This window comes from Solea solea, chromosome 14 (genome assembly GCF_958295425.1).
Source record: "Solea solea chromosome 14, fSolSol10.1, whole genome shotgun sequence".
Classification (NCBI taxonomy): Eukaryota; Metazoa; Chordata; class Actinopteri; order Pleuronectiformes; family Soleidae; genus Solea; species Solea solea.
In genome coordinates, this window is record NC_081147.1 from 2,518,271 (window position 1) to 2,534,857 (window position 16,587).

At 34.8% G+C, this 16,587-nt stretch overlaps 1 protein-coding gene across 2 annotated transcripts in view; it reads left to right on the top strand.

Moving 5' to 3' along the window:
- Positions 1–16,587, top strand: part of elp1 (elongator acetyltransferase complex subunit 1) — a 37,047-nt gene that overhangs the window by 9,040 nt on the left and 11,420 nt on the right. For both annotated transcript variants that reach the window (XM_058649052.1, XM_058649053.1), the window contains exons 23-26: positions 433–518; positions 813–961; positions 1,253–1,376; positions 1,676–1,773. In XM_058649052.1, coding sequence (XP_058505035.1) covers positions 433–518; positions 813–961; positions 1,253–1,376; positions 1,676–1,773 — 457 coding nt within the window. The remainder of the gene's footprint in view (positions 1–432; positions 519–812; positions 962–1,252; positions 1,377–1,675; positions 1,774–16,587) is intronic.

Sequence of the window (16,587 nt, forward strand, 5' to 3'; positions counted from 1 at the left end):
TCCATAGAGAAAATCAGCGTTTTTAGCTCATGGGGATGAGGGAGCTGCTGGTCTATTTCTGCTTTGTTTTGCAAGTTTGTGTCACTGTGGTGAATCTGAATGAATCATTTCAAACACTGAATCCTAACTTAATACATTTTAACTAAACTGATGGAGGCGGCAGTTTTCATTTGTAAAAACCTGTTTGATAATGAAATAAACCAGCCAAAATATTAAAAAATTGTAGTCTATGTTAGGTGAAGCGTTTTTAGTTTTGTTAATTGGCTAAAACATCGGTTAAAGTTTCTAAATCTGGCAAATGTTTTCCAGATTCCATGTAAAAACTGTAAAAACAGTGTATGTGAATTTACGTGAAGGAATATAAATGATCCTTTATCCCACAGAAATGTGCATTTTTGAGTGACATGACATAATTGTTGATTTCCCTCCCAGGTTCTGTCTCTCGATACTGACGACTCATGTGAAGAAGACGGTTCCAGAGCTGGAGATCGCGCTGCAGAAAGTCCACGAGCTTCGAGGTGAGAAGACCTCAAATACACAGACACATACGCACACACAGGTTTGCCCTGCTCTTCTTCTTCTACTTCTCTCTTCTTCCACTTCTCTCTTCTTTCTTCTTCTGCTTTTCCTTCTCTCTTCTTCCTCAACTTACTTTTATTTGGGCAGACTAAACAAATCTGTAACTTAACCATAACAGTCAATACCAAGCTCAGTGTTCATGCCAGACGATTTGCTTACACGGTAACAAATACAAGAACACAGTGGATTTTCTTTTGTGCTCAGTTGTTTACATCATTTAATGTTTTGTCCAGAGAACCCTTCTGAAGCTCCGGGTGCCGTTAGCGCTGAAGCGGCGCTGAAGTACCTCCTCTTCCTCGTCAATGTCAACGACTTGTACGAACACTCTCTGGGAACGTACGACTTTGACCTCGTTCTCATGGTGGTGGAGAAATCTCAGAAGGTACGAGACGACAGAGGAGGAAAGTTCTCCATGATTTTGTACATACGACATGATCAGTCATGCTAATGAACGTTATGTTGTCTTTGCACAACAGTTGTGATATTTTTGACCTCATTATCACAGCAGGGAGCGTCATAATTCTGCAGATTTATGCACCACAAAGCATCGGATTGGAGTTAAAATTAAACACGAGGCGTTTATCACACAAGTTTGCTCATTAAGGTGTTCAAGCCGCTCTAAAAGTCGTACTTATCTGCTAATGCCTTTTTTTTCTTCCTCTATTCTCGGCAGGATCCCAAAGAATATCTTCCCTTCTTAAACATGCTGAAGAGCCTGGAGCCAAACTACCAACGCTACACCATCGACAAACACCTGAAACGCTACAGGAAGGCGCTGCTGCACCTCAGCAAGTGTGGTCAGTCACAGAGCGTCAACTCCTTTCCAATCAATCAGTTAATCAGGCTTTATTTAAATAGCACTTTTCACACAGAGAGTTGTAGCACTTAGGGGAGATTTGGCAAAATAAAGCTGTGTATCAGCAGCATGTAAAGATGAAAAAAAGAATAGGACCTAAAATTGAACCTTGGGGGACCCCAAATTTTACTTTGTGTCACAGAACACCTGTGTGCTGTGATATAAAATCAAGGCTAATGGAAAGCTGTGTTGGTTTTGTAGATTTTTATTTTCATGACTTAATCTTTCCCTTGTGTTCAGGTCAGGAACATTTCCCTGAAGCTCTGCAGCTCGTCAGGGAGCAGAAACTCTACAGTGAAGCTCTGAGACTCTATGAGTCAAACAGCGCTCAGTACAAGGTAAATAAATAAATAGTAAATAATAGTAAATTTACTTTGGAAAGAAAACCGTCATAGTGTGGTATGTTGTCCAAAATCACCCAAAGAAATCATAGTATAGTATGTCATCCAAAATCACCCAAAAAAGTCATAGTACAGTATGTCGTCCAAAATCACCCAAAAACGTCATAGTATAGTATGTCGTCCAAAATGTGATAAAAACGTCATAGTATAGTATGACGTCCAAAATGTGAAAAAACGTCATAGTATAGTATGTCGTCCAAAATGTGACCAAAACGTCATAGTATAGTATGTCGTCCAAAATGTGACAAAAACGTCATAGTATAGTATGTCGTCCAAAATCACCCAAAAACGTCATAGTATAGTATGACGTCCAAAATCACCCAAAAACGTCATAGTATAGTATGTCGTCCAAAATGTGACAAAAACGTCATAGTATAGTATGTCGTCCAAAATCACTCAAAAACGTCATAGTATAGTATGTCGTCCAAAATGTGACAAAAAAGTCATAGTGTGGTATGTCGTCCAAAATGTGACAAAAAAGTCAAAGTATAGTATGACGTCCAAAATCACCCACAAGTCATAGTATAGTATGTCGTCCAAAATCACTAAAAAACTTCATAGTATAGTATGATGTCCAAAATCACTCCAAAACGTCATAGTATAGTATGACGTCCAAAATGTGACAAAAACGTCATAGTATAGTATGTCGTCCAAAATGTGACCAAAACGTCATAGTATAGTATGTCGTCCAAAATGTGACAAAAACGTCATAGTATAGTATGACGTCCAAAATGTGACAAAAACGTCATAGTATAGTATGTCGTCCAAAATCACTCAAAAACGTCATAGTATAGTATGTCGTCCAAAATGTGACAAAAAAGTCATAGTGTGGTTTGTCGTCCAAAATCACCCAAAAAAATCATAGTATAGTATGTCATCCAAAATCACCCAAAAAAGTCATAGTATAGTATGTCGTCCAAAATCACTCAAAAACTTCATAGTATAGTATGTCGTCCAAAATGTGACAAAAAAGTCAAAGTATAGTATGACGTCCAAAATCACCCACAAGTCATAGTATAGTATGTGTCGTCCAAAATGTTACAAAAAAGTCATAGTATAGTATGTCGTCCAAAATCACTAAAAAACTTCATAGTATAGTATGATGTCCAAAATCACTCCAAAACGTCATAGTATAGTATGACGTCCAAAATGTGACAAAAACGTCATAGTATAGTATGTCGTCCAAAATGTGACCAAAACGTCGTATGTCGTCCAAAATCACCGAAAAACGTCATAGTATAGTATGACGTCCAAAATCACCCAAAAACGTCATAGTATAGTATGACGTCCAAAATGTGACAAAAACGTCATAGTATAGTATGTCGTCCAAAATGTGACAAAAACGTCATAGTATAGTATGTCGTCCAAAATCACCCAAAAAAGTCATAGTACAGTATGTCGTCCAAAATCACCCAAAAACGTCATAGTATAGTATGTCGTCCAAAATGTGATAAAAACGTCATAGTATAGTATGACGTCCAAAATGTGACAAAAACGTCATAGTATAGTATGTCGTCCAAAATGTGACCAAAACGTCATAGTATAGTATGTCGTCCAAAATGTGACAAAAACGTCATAGTATAGTATGTCGTCCAAAATGTGACAAAAACGTCATAGTATAGTATGTCGTCCAAAATCACCCAAAAAAATCATAGTATAGTATGTCATCCAAAATCACCCAAAAAAGTCATAGTATAGTATGTCGTCCAAAATCACTCAAAAACTTCATAGTATAGTATGTCGTCCAAAATGTGACAAAAAAGTCAAAGTATAGTATGACGTCCAAAATCACCCACAAGTCATAGTATAGTATGTGTCGTCCAAAATGTGACAAAAACGTCATAGTATAGTATGTCGTCCAAAATGTGACCAAAACGTCGTATGTCGTCCAAAATCACCGAAAAACGTCATAGTATAGTATGACGTCCAAAATCACCCAAAAACGTCATAGTATAGTATGACGTCCAAAATGTGACAAAAACGTCATAGTATAGTATGTCGTCCAAAATGTGACCAAAACGTCATAGTATAGTATGTCGTCCAAAATGTGACAAAAACGTCATAGTATAGTATGTCGTCCAAAATCACCCAAAAAAGTCATAGTACAGTATGTCGTCCAAAATCACCCAAAAACGTCATAGTATAGTATGTCGTCCAAAATGTGATAAAAACGTCATAGTATAGTATGACGTCCAAAATGTGACAAAAACGTCATAGTATAGTATGTCGTCCAAAATGTGACAAAAACGTCATAGTATAGTATGTCGTCCAAAATGTGACAAAAACGTCATAGTATAGTATGTCGTCCAAAATCACCCAAAAACGTCATAGTATAGTATGACGTCCAAAATCACCCAAAAACGTCATAGTATAGTATGTCGTCCAAAATGTGACAAAAACGTCATAGTATAGTATGAAGTCCAAAATGTGACAAAAACGTCATAGTATAGTATGTCGTCCAAAATCACTCAAAAACGTCATAGTATAGTATGTCGTCCAAAATGTGACAAAAAAAGTCATAGTGTGGTATGTCGTCCAAAATGTGACAAAAAAGTCAAAGTATAGTATGACGTCCAAAATCACCCACAAGTCATAGTATAGTATGTCGTCCAAAATCACTAAAAAACTTCATAGTATAGTATGATGTCCAAAATCACTCCAAAACGTCATAGTATAGTATGACGTCCAAAATGTGACAAAAACGTCATAGTATAGTATGTCGTCCAAAATCACTCAAAAACTTCATAGTATAGTATGTCGTCCAAAATGTGACAAAAAAGTCAAAGTATAGTATGACGTCCAAAATCACCCACAAGTCATAGTATAGTATGTGTCGTCCAAAATGTTACAAAAAAGTCATAGTATAGTTTGTCGTCCAAAATCACTAAAAAACTTCATAGTATAGTATGATGTCCAAAATCACTCCAAAACGTCATAGTATAGTATGACGTCCAAAATGTGACAAAAACGTCATAGTATAGTATGATGTCCAAAATGTGACAAAAAAGTCATAGTATAGTATGTCGTCCAAAATCACCCAAAAACGTCATAGTATAGTAGATCGTCCAAAATCACCCAAAAACGTCATAGTATAGTATGAAGTCCAAAATGTGACAAAAACGTCATAGTATAGTATGTCGTCCAAAATGTGACCAAAACGTCATAGTATATAGTATGTCGTCCAAAATGTGACAAAAACATCATAGTATAGTATGTCGTCCAAAATGTGACCAAAACGTCATAGTATATAGTATGTCGTCCAAAATGTGACGAAAACGTCATAGTATAGTATGACGTCCAAAATCACCCAAAAACGTCATAGTATAGTATGTCGTCCAAAATGTGACCAAAACGTCATAGTATAGTATGTCGTCTAAAATATGACAAAAACGTCATAGTATAGTGTGTCGTCCAAAATCACTCAAAAACGTCATAGTATAGTATGTCGTCCAAAATCACCGAAAAACGTCATAGTATAGTATGACGTCCAAAATCACCGAAAAACGTCATAGTATAGTATGTCGTCCAAAATGTGACAAAAACGTCATAGTATAGTATGATGTCCAAAATGTGACAAAAACGTCATAGTATAGTATGTCGTCCAAAATGTGACAAAAACGTCATAGTATAGTATGATGTCCAAAATCACTCAAAAACATCATAGTATAGTATGATGTCAAAAATGTGACAAAAACGTCATAGTATAGTATGACGTCCAAAATGTGACAAAAACGTCATAGTATAGTATGACGTCCAAAATGTGACATAAACGTCATAGTATAGTATGTCGTCCAAAATTTACCTAAAAACGTCATAGTATAGTATGACGTCCAAAATGTGACAAAAACGTCAAAGTATAGTATGATGTCCAAAATCACTAAAAAACGTCATAGTATAGTATGTGGTCCAAAATCACACAAAAACGTCATAGTATAGTATTTCGTCCAAAATGTGACCAAAACGTCATAGTATAGTATGTCGTCCAAAATATGACAAAAACGTCATAGTATAGTGTGTAGTCCAAAATCACTCAAAAACGTCATAGTATAGTATGTCGTCCAAAATCACCCAAAAACGTCATAGTATAGTATGACGTCCAAAATGTGACAAAAACGTCATAGTATAGTATGTCGTCCAAAATCACCGAAAAACGTCATAGTATAGTATGTCGTCCAAAATCACCCAAAAACGTCATAGTATAGTATGTCGTCCAAAATGTGACAAAAACGTCATAGTATAGTATGTCGTCCAAAATGTGACAAAAACGTCATAGTATAGTATGTCGTCCAAAATGTGACAAAAACGTCATAGTATAGTATGTCGTCCAAAATGTGACAAAAACGTCATAGTATAGTATGACGTCCAAAATGTGACATAAACGTCATAGTATAGTATGTCGTCCAAAATTTACCTAAAAACGTCATAGTATAGTATGACGTCCAAAATGTGACAAAAACGTCATAGTATAGTATGATGTCCAAAATCACTAAAAAACGTCATAGTATAGTATGACGTCCAAAATGTGACAAAAACGTCATAGTATAGTATGTCGTCCAAAATGTGACAAAAACGTCATAGTATAGTATGTCGTCCAAAATGTGACCAAAACGTCATAGTATATAGTATGTCGTCCAAAATGTGACAAAAACGTCACAGTATAGTATGACGTCCAAAATGTGACAAAAACGTCATAGTATAGTATGTCGTCCAAAATGTGACCAAAACGTCATAGTATAGTATGTCGTCCAAAATGTGACAAAAACGTCATAGTATAGTATGTCGTCCAAAATGTGACAAAAACGTCATAGTATAGTATGTCGTCCAAAATGTGACAAAAACGTCATAGTATAGTATGTCGTCCAAAATGTGACAAAAACGTCATAGTATAGTATGACGTCCAAAATGTGACATAAACGTCATAGTATAGTATGTCGTCCAAAATTTACCTAAAAACGTCATAGTATAGTATGACGTCCAAAATGTGACAAAAACGTCATAGTATAGTATGATGTCCAAAATCACTAAAAAACGTCATAGTATAGTATGACGTCCAAAATGTGACAAAAACGTCATAGTATAGTATGTCGTCCAAAATGTGACAAAAACGTCATAGTATAGTATGATGTCCAAAATGTGACAAAAACGTCATAGTATAGTATGTCGTCCAAAATGTGACAAAAACGTCATAGTATAGTATGTCGTCCAAAATGTGACAAAAACGTCATAGTATAGTATGATGTCCAAAATGTGACAAAAACGTCATAGTATAGTATGTCGTCCAAAATGTGACAAAAACGTCATAGTATAGTATGTCGTCCAAAATGTGACAAAAACGTCATAGTATAGTATGATGTCCAAAATCACTAAAAAACGTCATAGTATAGTATGACGTCCAAAATGTGACAAAAACGTCATAGTATAGTATGTCGTCCAAAATGTGACAAAAACGTCATAGTATAGTATGATGTCCAAAATGTGACAAAAACGTCATAGTATAGTATGTCGTCCAAAATGTGACAAAAACGTCATAGTATAGTATGATGTCCAAAATCACTCAAAAACATCATAGTATAGTATGATGTCAAAAATGTGACAAAAACGTCATAGTATAGTATGACGTCCAAAATGTGACAAAAACGTCATAGTATAGTATGACGTCCAAAATGTGACATAAACGTCATAGTATAGTATGTCGTCCAAAATTTACCTAAAAACGTCATAGTATAGTATGACGTCCAAAATGTGACAAAAACGTCAAAGTATAGTATGATGTCCAAAATCACTAAAAAACGTCATAGTATAGTATGTGGTCCAAAATCACACAAAAACGTCATAGTATAGTATTTCGTCCAAAATGTGACCAAAACGTCATAGTATAGTATGTCGTCCAAAATATGACAAAAACGTCATAGTATAGTGTGTAGTCCAAAATCACTCAAAAACGTCATAGTATAGTATGTCGTCCAAAATCACCCAAAAACGTCATAGTATAGTATGACGTCCAAAATGTGACAAAAACGTCATAGTATAGTATGTCGTCCAAAATCACCGAAAAACGTCATAGTATAGTATGTCGTCCAAAATCACCCAAAAACGTCATAGTATAGTATGTCGTCCAAAATGTGACAAAAACGTCATAGTATAGTATGTCGTCCAAAATGTGACAAAAACGTCATAGTATAGTATGTCGTCCAAAATGTGACAAAAACGTCATAGTATAGTATGTCGTCCAAAATGTGACAAAAACGTCATAGTATAGTATGACGTCCAAAATGTGACATAAACGTCATAGTATAGTATGTCGTCCAAAATTTACCTAAAAACGTCATAGTATAGTATGACGTCCAAAATGTGACAAAAACGTCATAGTATAGTATGATGTCCAAAATCACTAAAAAACGTCATAGTATAGTATGACGTCCAAAATGTGACAAAAACGTCATAGTATAGTATGTCGTCCAAAATGTGACAAAAACGTCATAGTATAGTATGTCGTCCAAAATGTGACAAAAACGTCATAGTATAGTATGACGTCCAAAATGTGACATAAACGTCATAGTATAGTCTGTCGTCCAAAATTTACCTAAAAACGTCATAGTATAGTATGACGTCCAAAATGTGACAAAAACGTCATAGTATAGTATGATGTCCAAAATCACTAAAAAACGTCATAGTATAGTATGACGTCCAAAATGTGACAAAAACGTCATAGTATAGTATGTCGTCCAAAATGTGACAAAAACGTCATAGTATAGTATGTCGTCCAAAATGTGACCAAAACGTCATAGTATATAGTATGTCGTCCAAAATGTGACAAAAACGTCACAGTATAGTATGACGTCCAAAATGTGACAAAAACGTCATAGTATAGTATGTCGTCCAAAATGTGACCAAAACGTCATAGTATAGTATGTCGTCCAAAATGTGACAAAAACGTCATAGTATAGTATGTCGTCCAAAATGTGACCAAAACGTCATAGTATAGTATGTCGTCCAAAATGTGACAAAAACGTCATAGTATAGTATGTCGTCCAAAATGTGATAAAAACGTCATAGTATAGTATGACGTCCAAAATGTGACAAAAACGTCATAGTATAGTATGTCGTCCAAAATCAGCCAAAAACGTCATAGTATAGTATGTCGTCCAAAATCACCCAAAAAAGTCATAGTATAGTATGACGTCCAAAATCACCCAAAAACGTCATAGTATAGTATGTCGTCCAAAATGTGACAAAAATGTCATAGTATAGTATGTCGTCCAAAATGTGACAAAAACGTTATAGTATAGTATGTCGTCCAAAATCACTCAAAAACGTCATATAGTATGTCGTCCAAAATGTGACAAAAACGTCATAGTATAGTATGTCGTCCAAAATGTGACAAAAACGTCATAGTATAGTATGTCGTCCAAAATGTGACATAAACGTCATAGTATAGTTTGTCGTCCAAAATGTGACCAAAACGTCATAGTATAGTATGACGTCCAAAATGTGACAAAAACGTCATAGTATAGTATGACGTCCAAAATGTGACAAAAACGTCATAGTATAGTATGTCGTCCAAAATGTGACCAAAACGTCATAGTATATAGTATGTCGTCCAAAATGTGACAAAAACGTCACAGTATAGTATGTCGTCCAAAATGTGACAAAAACGTCATAGTATAGTATGTCGTCCAAAATGTGACAAAAACGTCATAGTATAGTTTGTCGTCCAAAATGTGACCAAAACGTCATAGTATAGTATGTCGTCCAAAATGTGACCAAAACGTCATAGTATAGTATGTCGTCCAAAATGTGACAAAAACGTCATAGTATATAGTATGTCGTCCAAAATATGACAAAAACGTCATAGTATAGTTTGATGTTCAAAATGTGACAAAAACGTCATAGTATAGTATGATGTCCAAAATGTGACAAAAACGTCATAGTATAGTATGTCGTCCAAAATGTGATAAAAACGTCATAGTATAGTATGACGTCCAAAATGTGACAAAAACGTCATAGTATAGTATGTCTTCCAAAATGTGACAAAAACGTCATAGTATAGTATGACGTCCAAAATGTGACAAAAACGTCATAGTATAGTATGTCTTCCAAAATGTGACAAAAACGTCATAGTATAGTATGACGTCCAAAATCACCCAAAAACGTCATAGTATAGTATGTCGTCCAAAATGTGACAAAAACGTCATAGTATAGTATGTCGTCCAAAATGTGACAAAAACGTCATAGTATAGTACGTCGTCCAAAATGTGATAAAAACGTCATAGTAAAGTATGACGTCCAAAATCACCCAAAAACGTCATAGTATAGTATGTCGTCCAAAATCACCCAAAAACGTCATAGTATAGTATGTCTTCCAAAATGTGACCAAAACGTCATAGTATAGTATGTCGTCCAAAATGTGACAAAAACGTCATAGTATAGTATGACGTCCAAAATGTGACAAAAACGTCATAGTATAGTATGACGTCCAAAATGTGACAAAAACGTCATAGTATAGTATGTCGTCCAAAATCACCGAAAAACGTCATAGTATAGTATGTCGTCCAAAATCACCCAAAAAAGTCATAGTATAGTATGACGTCCAAAATCACCCAAAAACGTCATAGTATAGTATGTCGTCCAAAATGTGACAAAAACGTCATAGTATAGTATGACGTCCAAAATGTGACAAAAACGTCATAGTATAGTATGTCGTCCAAAATCACTCAAAAACGTCATAGTATAGTATGTCGTCCAAAATGTGACAAAAACGTCATAGTATAGTATGTCGTCCAAAATGTGACAAAAACGTCATAGTATAGTATGACGTCCAAAATGTGACAAAAACGTCATAGTATAGTATGACGTCCAAAATGTGACATAAACGTCATAGTATAGTATGTCGTCCAAAATTTACCTAAAAACGTCATAGTATAGTATGACGTCCAAAATTTGACAAAAACGTCATAGTATTGTATGTCGTCCAAAATGTGACCAAAACGTCATAGTATATAGTATGTCGTCCAAAATGTGACAAAAACGTCACAGTATAGTATAACGTCCAAAATGTGACAAAAACGTCATAGTATAGTATGTCGTCCAAAATGTGACCAAAACGTCATAGTATAGTATGTCGTCCAAAATGTGACCAAAACGTCATAGTATAGTATGTCGTCCAAAATCACACAAAAACGTCATAGTATAGTATTTCGTCCAAAATCACCCAAAAAAGTCATAGTATAGTATGACGTCCAAAATCACCCAAAAACGTCATAGTATAGTATGTCGTCCAAAATGTGACAAAAACGTCATAGTATAGTATGACGTCCAAAATGTGACAAAAACGTCATAGTATAGTATGTCGTCCAAAATCACTCAAAAACGTCATAGTATAGTATGTCGTCCAAAATGTGACAAAAACGTCATAGTATAGTATGTCGTCCAAAATGTGACAAAAACGTCATAGTATAGTATGTCGTCCAAAATGTGACAAAAACGTCATAGTATAGTATGTCGTCCAAAATGTGACCAAAACGTCATAGTATATAGTATGTCGTCCAAAATGTGACAAAAACGTCACAGTATAGTATGACGTCCAAAATGTGACAAAAACGTCATAGTATAGTATGTCGTCCAAAATGTGACAAAAACGTCATAGTATAGTATGTCGTCCAAAATGTGACCAAAACGTCATAGTATAGTATGTCGTCCAAAATGTGACCAAAACGTCATAGTATAGTATGTCGTCCAAAATGTGACAAAAACGTCATAGTATATAGTATGTCGTCCAAAATATGACAAAAACGTCATAGTATAGTTTGACGTTCTAAATGTGACAAAAACGTCATAGTATAGTATGATGTCCAAAATGTGACAAAAACGTCATAGTATAGTATGTCGTCCAAAATGTGATAAAAACGTCATAGTATAGTATGACGTCCAAAATGTGACAAAAACGTCATAGTATAGTATGTCGTCCAAAATCACCCAAAAACGTCATAGTATAGTATGTCGTCCAAAATGTGACAAAAACGTCATAGTATAGTATGACGTCCAAAATGTGACAAAAACATCATAGTATAGTATGTCTTCCAAAATGTGACAAAAACGTCATAGTATAGTATGACGTCCAAAATGTGACAAAAACGTCATAGTATAGTATGTCTTCCAAAATGTGACAAAAACGTCATAGTATAGTATGACGTCCAAAATCACCCAAAAAAGACGTGGTTTAGTATGTCGTCCAAAATGTGACAAAAACATCATACTATAAATATGTCGTCCAAAATCACCCAAAAACGTCATAGTATAGTATGTCGTCCAAAATGTGACAAAAACGTCATAGTATAGTATGTCGTCCAAAATCACTCAAAAACGTCATAGTATAGTATGTCGTCCAAAATGTGACAAAAACGTCATAGTATAGTATGTCGTCCAAAATGTGACAAAAACGTCATAGTATAGTATGTCGTCCAAAATGTGACATAAACGTCATAGTATAGTATGTCGTCCAAAATGTGACAAAAACGTCATAGTATAGTATGACGTCCAAAATGTGACAAAAACGTCATAGTATAGTATGTCGTCCAAAATGTGACCAAAACGTCATAGTATATAGTATGTCGTCCAAAATGTGACAAAAACGTCACAGTATAGTATGACGTCCAAAATGTGACAAAAACGTCATAGTATAGTATGTCGTCCAAAATGTGACCAAAACGTCATAGTATAGTATGTCGTCCAAAATGTGACCAAAACGTCATAGTATAGTATGTCGTCCAAAATGTGACAAAAACGTCATAGTATATAGTATGTCGTCCAAAATATGACAAAAACGTCATAGTATAGTTTGACGTTCTAAATGTGACAAAAACGTCATAGTATAGTATGTCGTCCAAAATGTGATAAAAACGTCATAGTATAGTATGACGTCCAAAATGTGACAAAAACGTCATAGTATAGTATGTCGTCCAAAATCACCCAAAAACGTCATAGTATAGTATGTCGTCCAAAATGTGACAAAAACGTCATAGTATAGTATGACGTCCAAAATGTGACAAAAACATCATAGTATAGTATGTCTTCCAAAATGTGACAAAAACGTCATAGTATAGTATGACGTCCAAAATGTGACAAAAACGTCATAGTATAGTATGTCTTCCAAAATGTGACAAAAACGTCATAGCATAGTACGTCGTCCAAAATGTGATAAAAACGTCATAGTATAGTATGACGTCCAAAATCACCCAAAAACGTCATAGTATAGTATGTCGTCCAAAATCACCCAAAAAAGTCATAGTATAGTATGATGTCCAAAATGTGACAAAAACGTCATAGTATAGTATGTCGTCCAAAATGTGATAAAAACGTCATAGTATAGTATGACGTCCAAAATGTGACAAAAACGTCATAGTATAGTATGTCTTCCAAAATGTGACAAAAACGTCATAGTATAGTATGACGTCCAAAATGTGACAAAAACGTCATAGTATAGTATGTCTTCCAAAATGTGACAAAAACGTCATAGTATAGTATGACGTCCAAAATCACCCAAAAAAGACGTGGTTTAGTATGTCGTCCAAAATGTGACAAAAACATCATACTATAGTATGTCGTCCAAAATCACCCAAAAACGTCATAGTATAGTATGACGTCCAAAATCACCCAAAAACATCATAGTATAGTATGTCGTCCAAAATGTGACAAAAACGTCATAGTATAGTATGTCGTCCAAAATGTGACAAAAACGTCATAGTATAGTACGTCGTCCAAAATGTGATAAAAACGTCATAGTAAAGTATGACGTCCAAAATCACCCAAAAACGTCATAGTATAGTATGTCGTCCAAAATCACCCAAAAACGTCATAGTATAGTATGTCTTCCAAAATGTGACCAAAACGTCATAGTATAGTATGTCGTCCAAAATGTGACAAAAACGTCATAGTATAGTATGACGTCCAAAATGTGACAAAAACGTCATAGTATAGTATGACGTCCAAAATGTGACAAAAACGTCATAGTATAGTATGTCGTCCAAAATCACCGAAAAACGTCATAGTATAGTATGTCGTCCAAAATCACCCAAAAAAGTCATAGTATAGTATGACGTCCAAAATCACCCAAAAACGTCATAGTATAGTATGTCGTCCAAAATGTGACAAAAACGTCATAGTATAGTATGACGTCCAAAATGTGACAAAAACGTCATAGTATAGTATGTCGTCCAAAATCACTCAAAAACGTCATAGTATAGTATGTCGTCCAAAATGTGACAAAAACGTCATAGTATAGTATGTCGTCCAAAATGTGACAAAAACGTCATAGTATAGTATGACGTCCAAAATGTGACAAAAACGTCATAGTATAGTATGACGTCCAAAATGTGACATAAACGTCATAGTATAGTATGTCGTCCAAAATTTACCTAAAAACGTCATAGTATAGTATGACGTCCAAAATTTGACAAAAACGTCATAGTATTGTATGTCGTCCAAAATGTGACCAAAACGTCATAGTATATAGTATGTCGTCCAAAATGTGACAAAAACGTCACAGTATAGTATGACGTCCAAAATGTGACAAAAACGTCATAGTATAGTATGTCGTCCAAAATGTGACCAAAACGTCATAGTATAGTATGTCGTCCAAAATGTGACCAAAACGTCATAGTATAGTATGTCGTCCAAAATCACACAAAAACGTCATAGTATAGTATTTCGTCCAAAATGTGACCAAAACGTCATAGTATAGTATGACGTCCAAAATGTGACAAAAACGTCATAGTATAGTATGTCGTCCAAAATGTGATAAAAACGTCATAGTATAGTATGACGTCCAAAATGTGACAAAAACGTCATAGTATAGTATGTCGTCCAAAATCACCCAAAAACGTCATAGTATAGTATGTCGTCCAAAATCACCCAAAAAAGTCATAGTATAGTATGACGTCCAAAATCACCCAAAAACGTCATAGTATAGTATGTCGTCCAAAATGTGACAAAAACGTCATAGTATAGTATGACGTCCAAAATGTGACAAAAACGTCATAGTATAGTATGTCGTCCAAAATCACTCAAAAACGTCATAGTATAGTATGTCGTCCAAAATGTGACAAAAACGTCATAGTATAGTATGTCGTCCAAAATGTGACAAAAACGTCATAGTATAGTATGTCGTCCAAAATGTGACAAAAACGTCATAGTATAGTATGTCGTCCAAAATGTGACCAAAACGTCATAGTATATAGTATGTCGTCCAAAATGTGACAAAAACGTCACAGTATAGTATGACGTCCAAAATGTGACAAAAACGTCATAGTATAGTATGTCGTCCAAAATGTGACAAAAACGTCATAGTATATAGTATGTCGTCCAAAATATGACAAAAACGTCATAGTATAGTTTGACGTTCTAAATGTGACAAAAACGTCATAGTATAGTATGTCGTCCAAAATGTGATAAAAACGTCATAGTATAGTATGACGTCCAAAATGTGACAAAAACGTCATAGTATAGTATGTCGTCCAAAATCACCCAAAAACGTCATAGTATAGTATGTCGTCCAAAATGTGACAAAAACGTCATAGTATAGTATGACGTCCAAAATGTGACAAAAACATCATAGTATAGTATGTCTTCCAAAATGTGACAAAAACGTCATAGTATAGTATGACGTCCAAAATGTGACAAAAACGTCATAGTATAGTATGTCTTCCAAAATGTGACAAAAACGTCATAGCATAGTACGTCGTCCAAAATGTGATAAAAACGTCATAGTATAGTATGACGTCCAAAATCACCCAAAAACGTCATAGTATAGTATGTCGTCCAAAATCACCCAAAAAAGTCATAGTATAGTATGATGTCCAAAATGTGACAAAAACGTCATAGTATAGTATGTCGTCCAAAATGTGATAAAAACGTCATAGTATAGTATGACGTCCAAAATGTGACAAAAACGTCATAGTATAGTATGTCTTCCAAAATGTGACAAAAACGTCATAGTATAGTATGACGTCCAAAATGTGACAAAAACGTCATAGTATAGTATGTCTTCCAAAATGTGACAAAAACGTCATAGTATAGTATGACGTCCAAAATCACCCAAAAAAGACGTGGTTTAGTATGTCGTCCAAAATGTGACAAAAACATCATACTATAGTATGTCGTCCAAAATCACCCAAAAACGTCATAGTATAGTATGACGTCCAAAATCACCCAAAAACATCATAGTATAGTATGTCGTCCAAAATGTGACAAAAACGTCATAGTATAGTATGTCGTCCAAAATGTGACAAAAACGTCATAGTATAGTACGTCGTCCAAAATGTGATAAAAACGTCATAGTAAAGTATGACGTCCAAAATCACCCAAAAACGTCATAGTATAGTATGTCGTCCAAAATCACCCAAAAACGTCATAGTATAGTATGTCTTCCAAAATGTGACCAAAACGTCATAGTATAGTATGTCGTCCAAAATGTGACAAAAACGTCATAGTATAGTATGACGTCCAAAATGTGACAAAAACGTCATAGTATAGTATGACGTCCAAAATGTGACAAAAACGTCATAGTATAGTATGTCGTCCAAAATCACCGAAAAACGTCATAGTATAGTATGTCGTCCAAAATCACCCAAAAAAGTCATAGTATAGTATGACGTCCAAAATCACCCAAAAACGTCATAGTATAGTATGTCGTCCAAAATGTGACAAAAACGTCATAGTATAGTATGACGTCCAAAATGTGACAAAAACGTCATA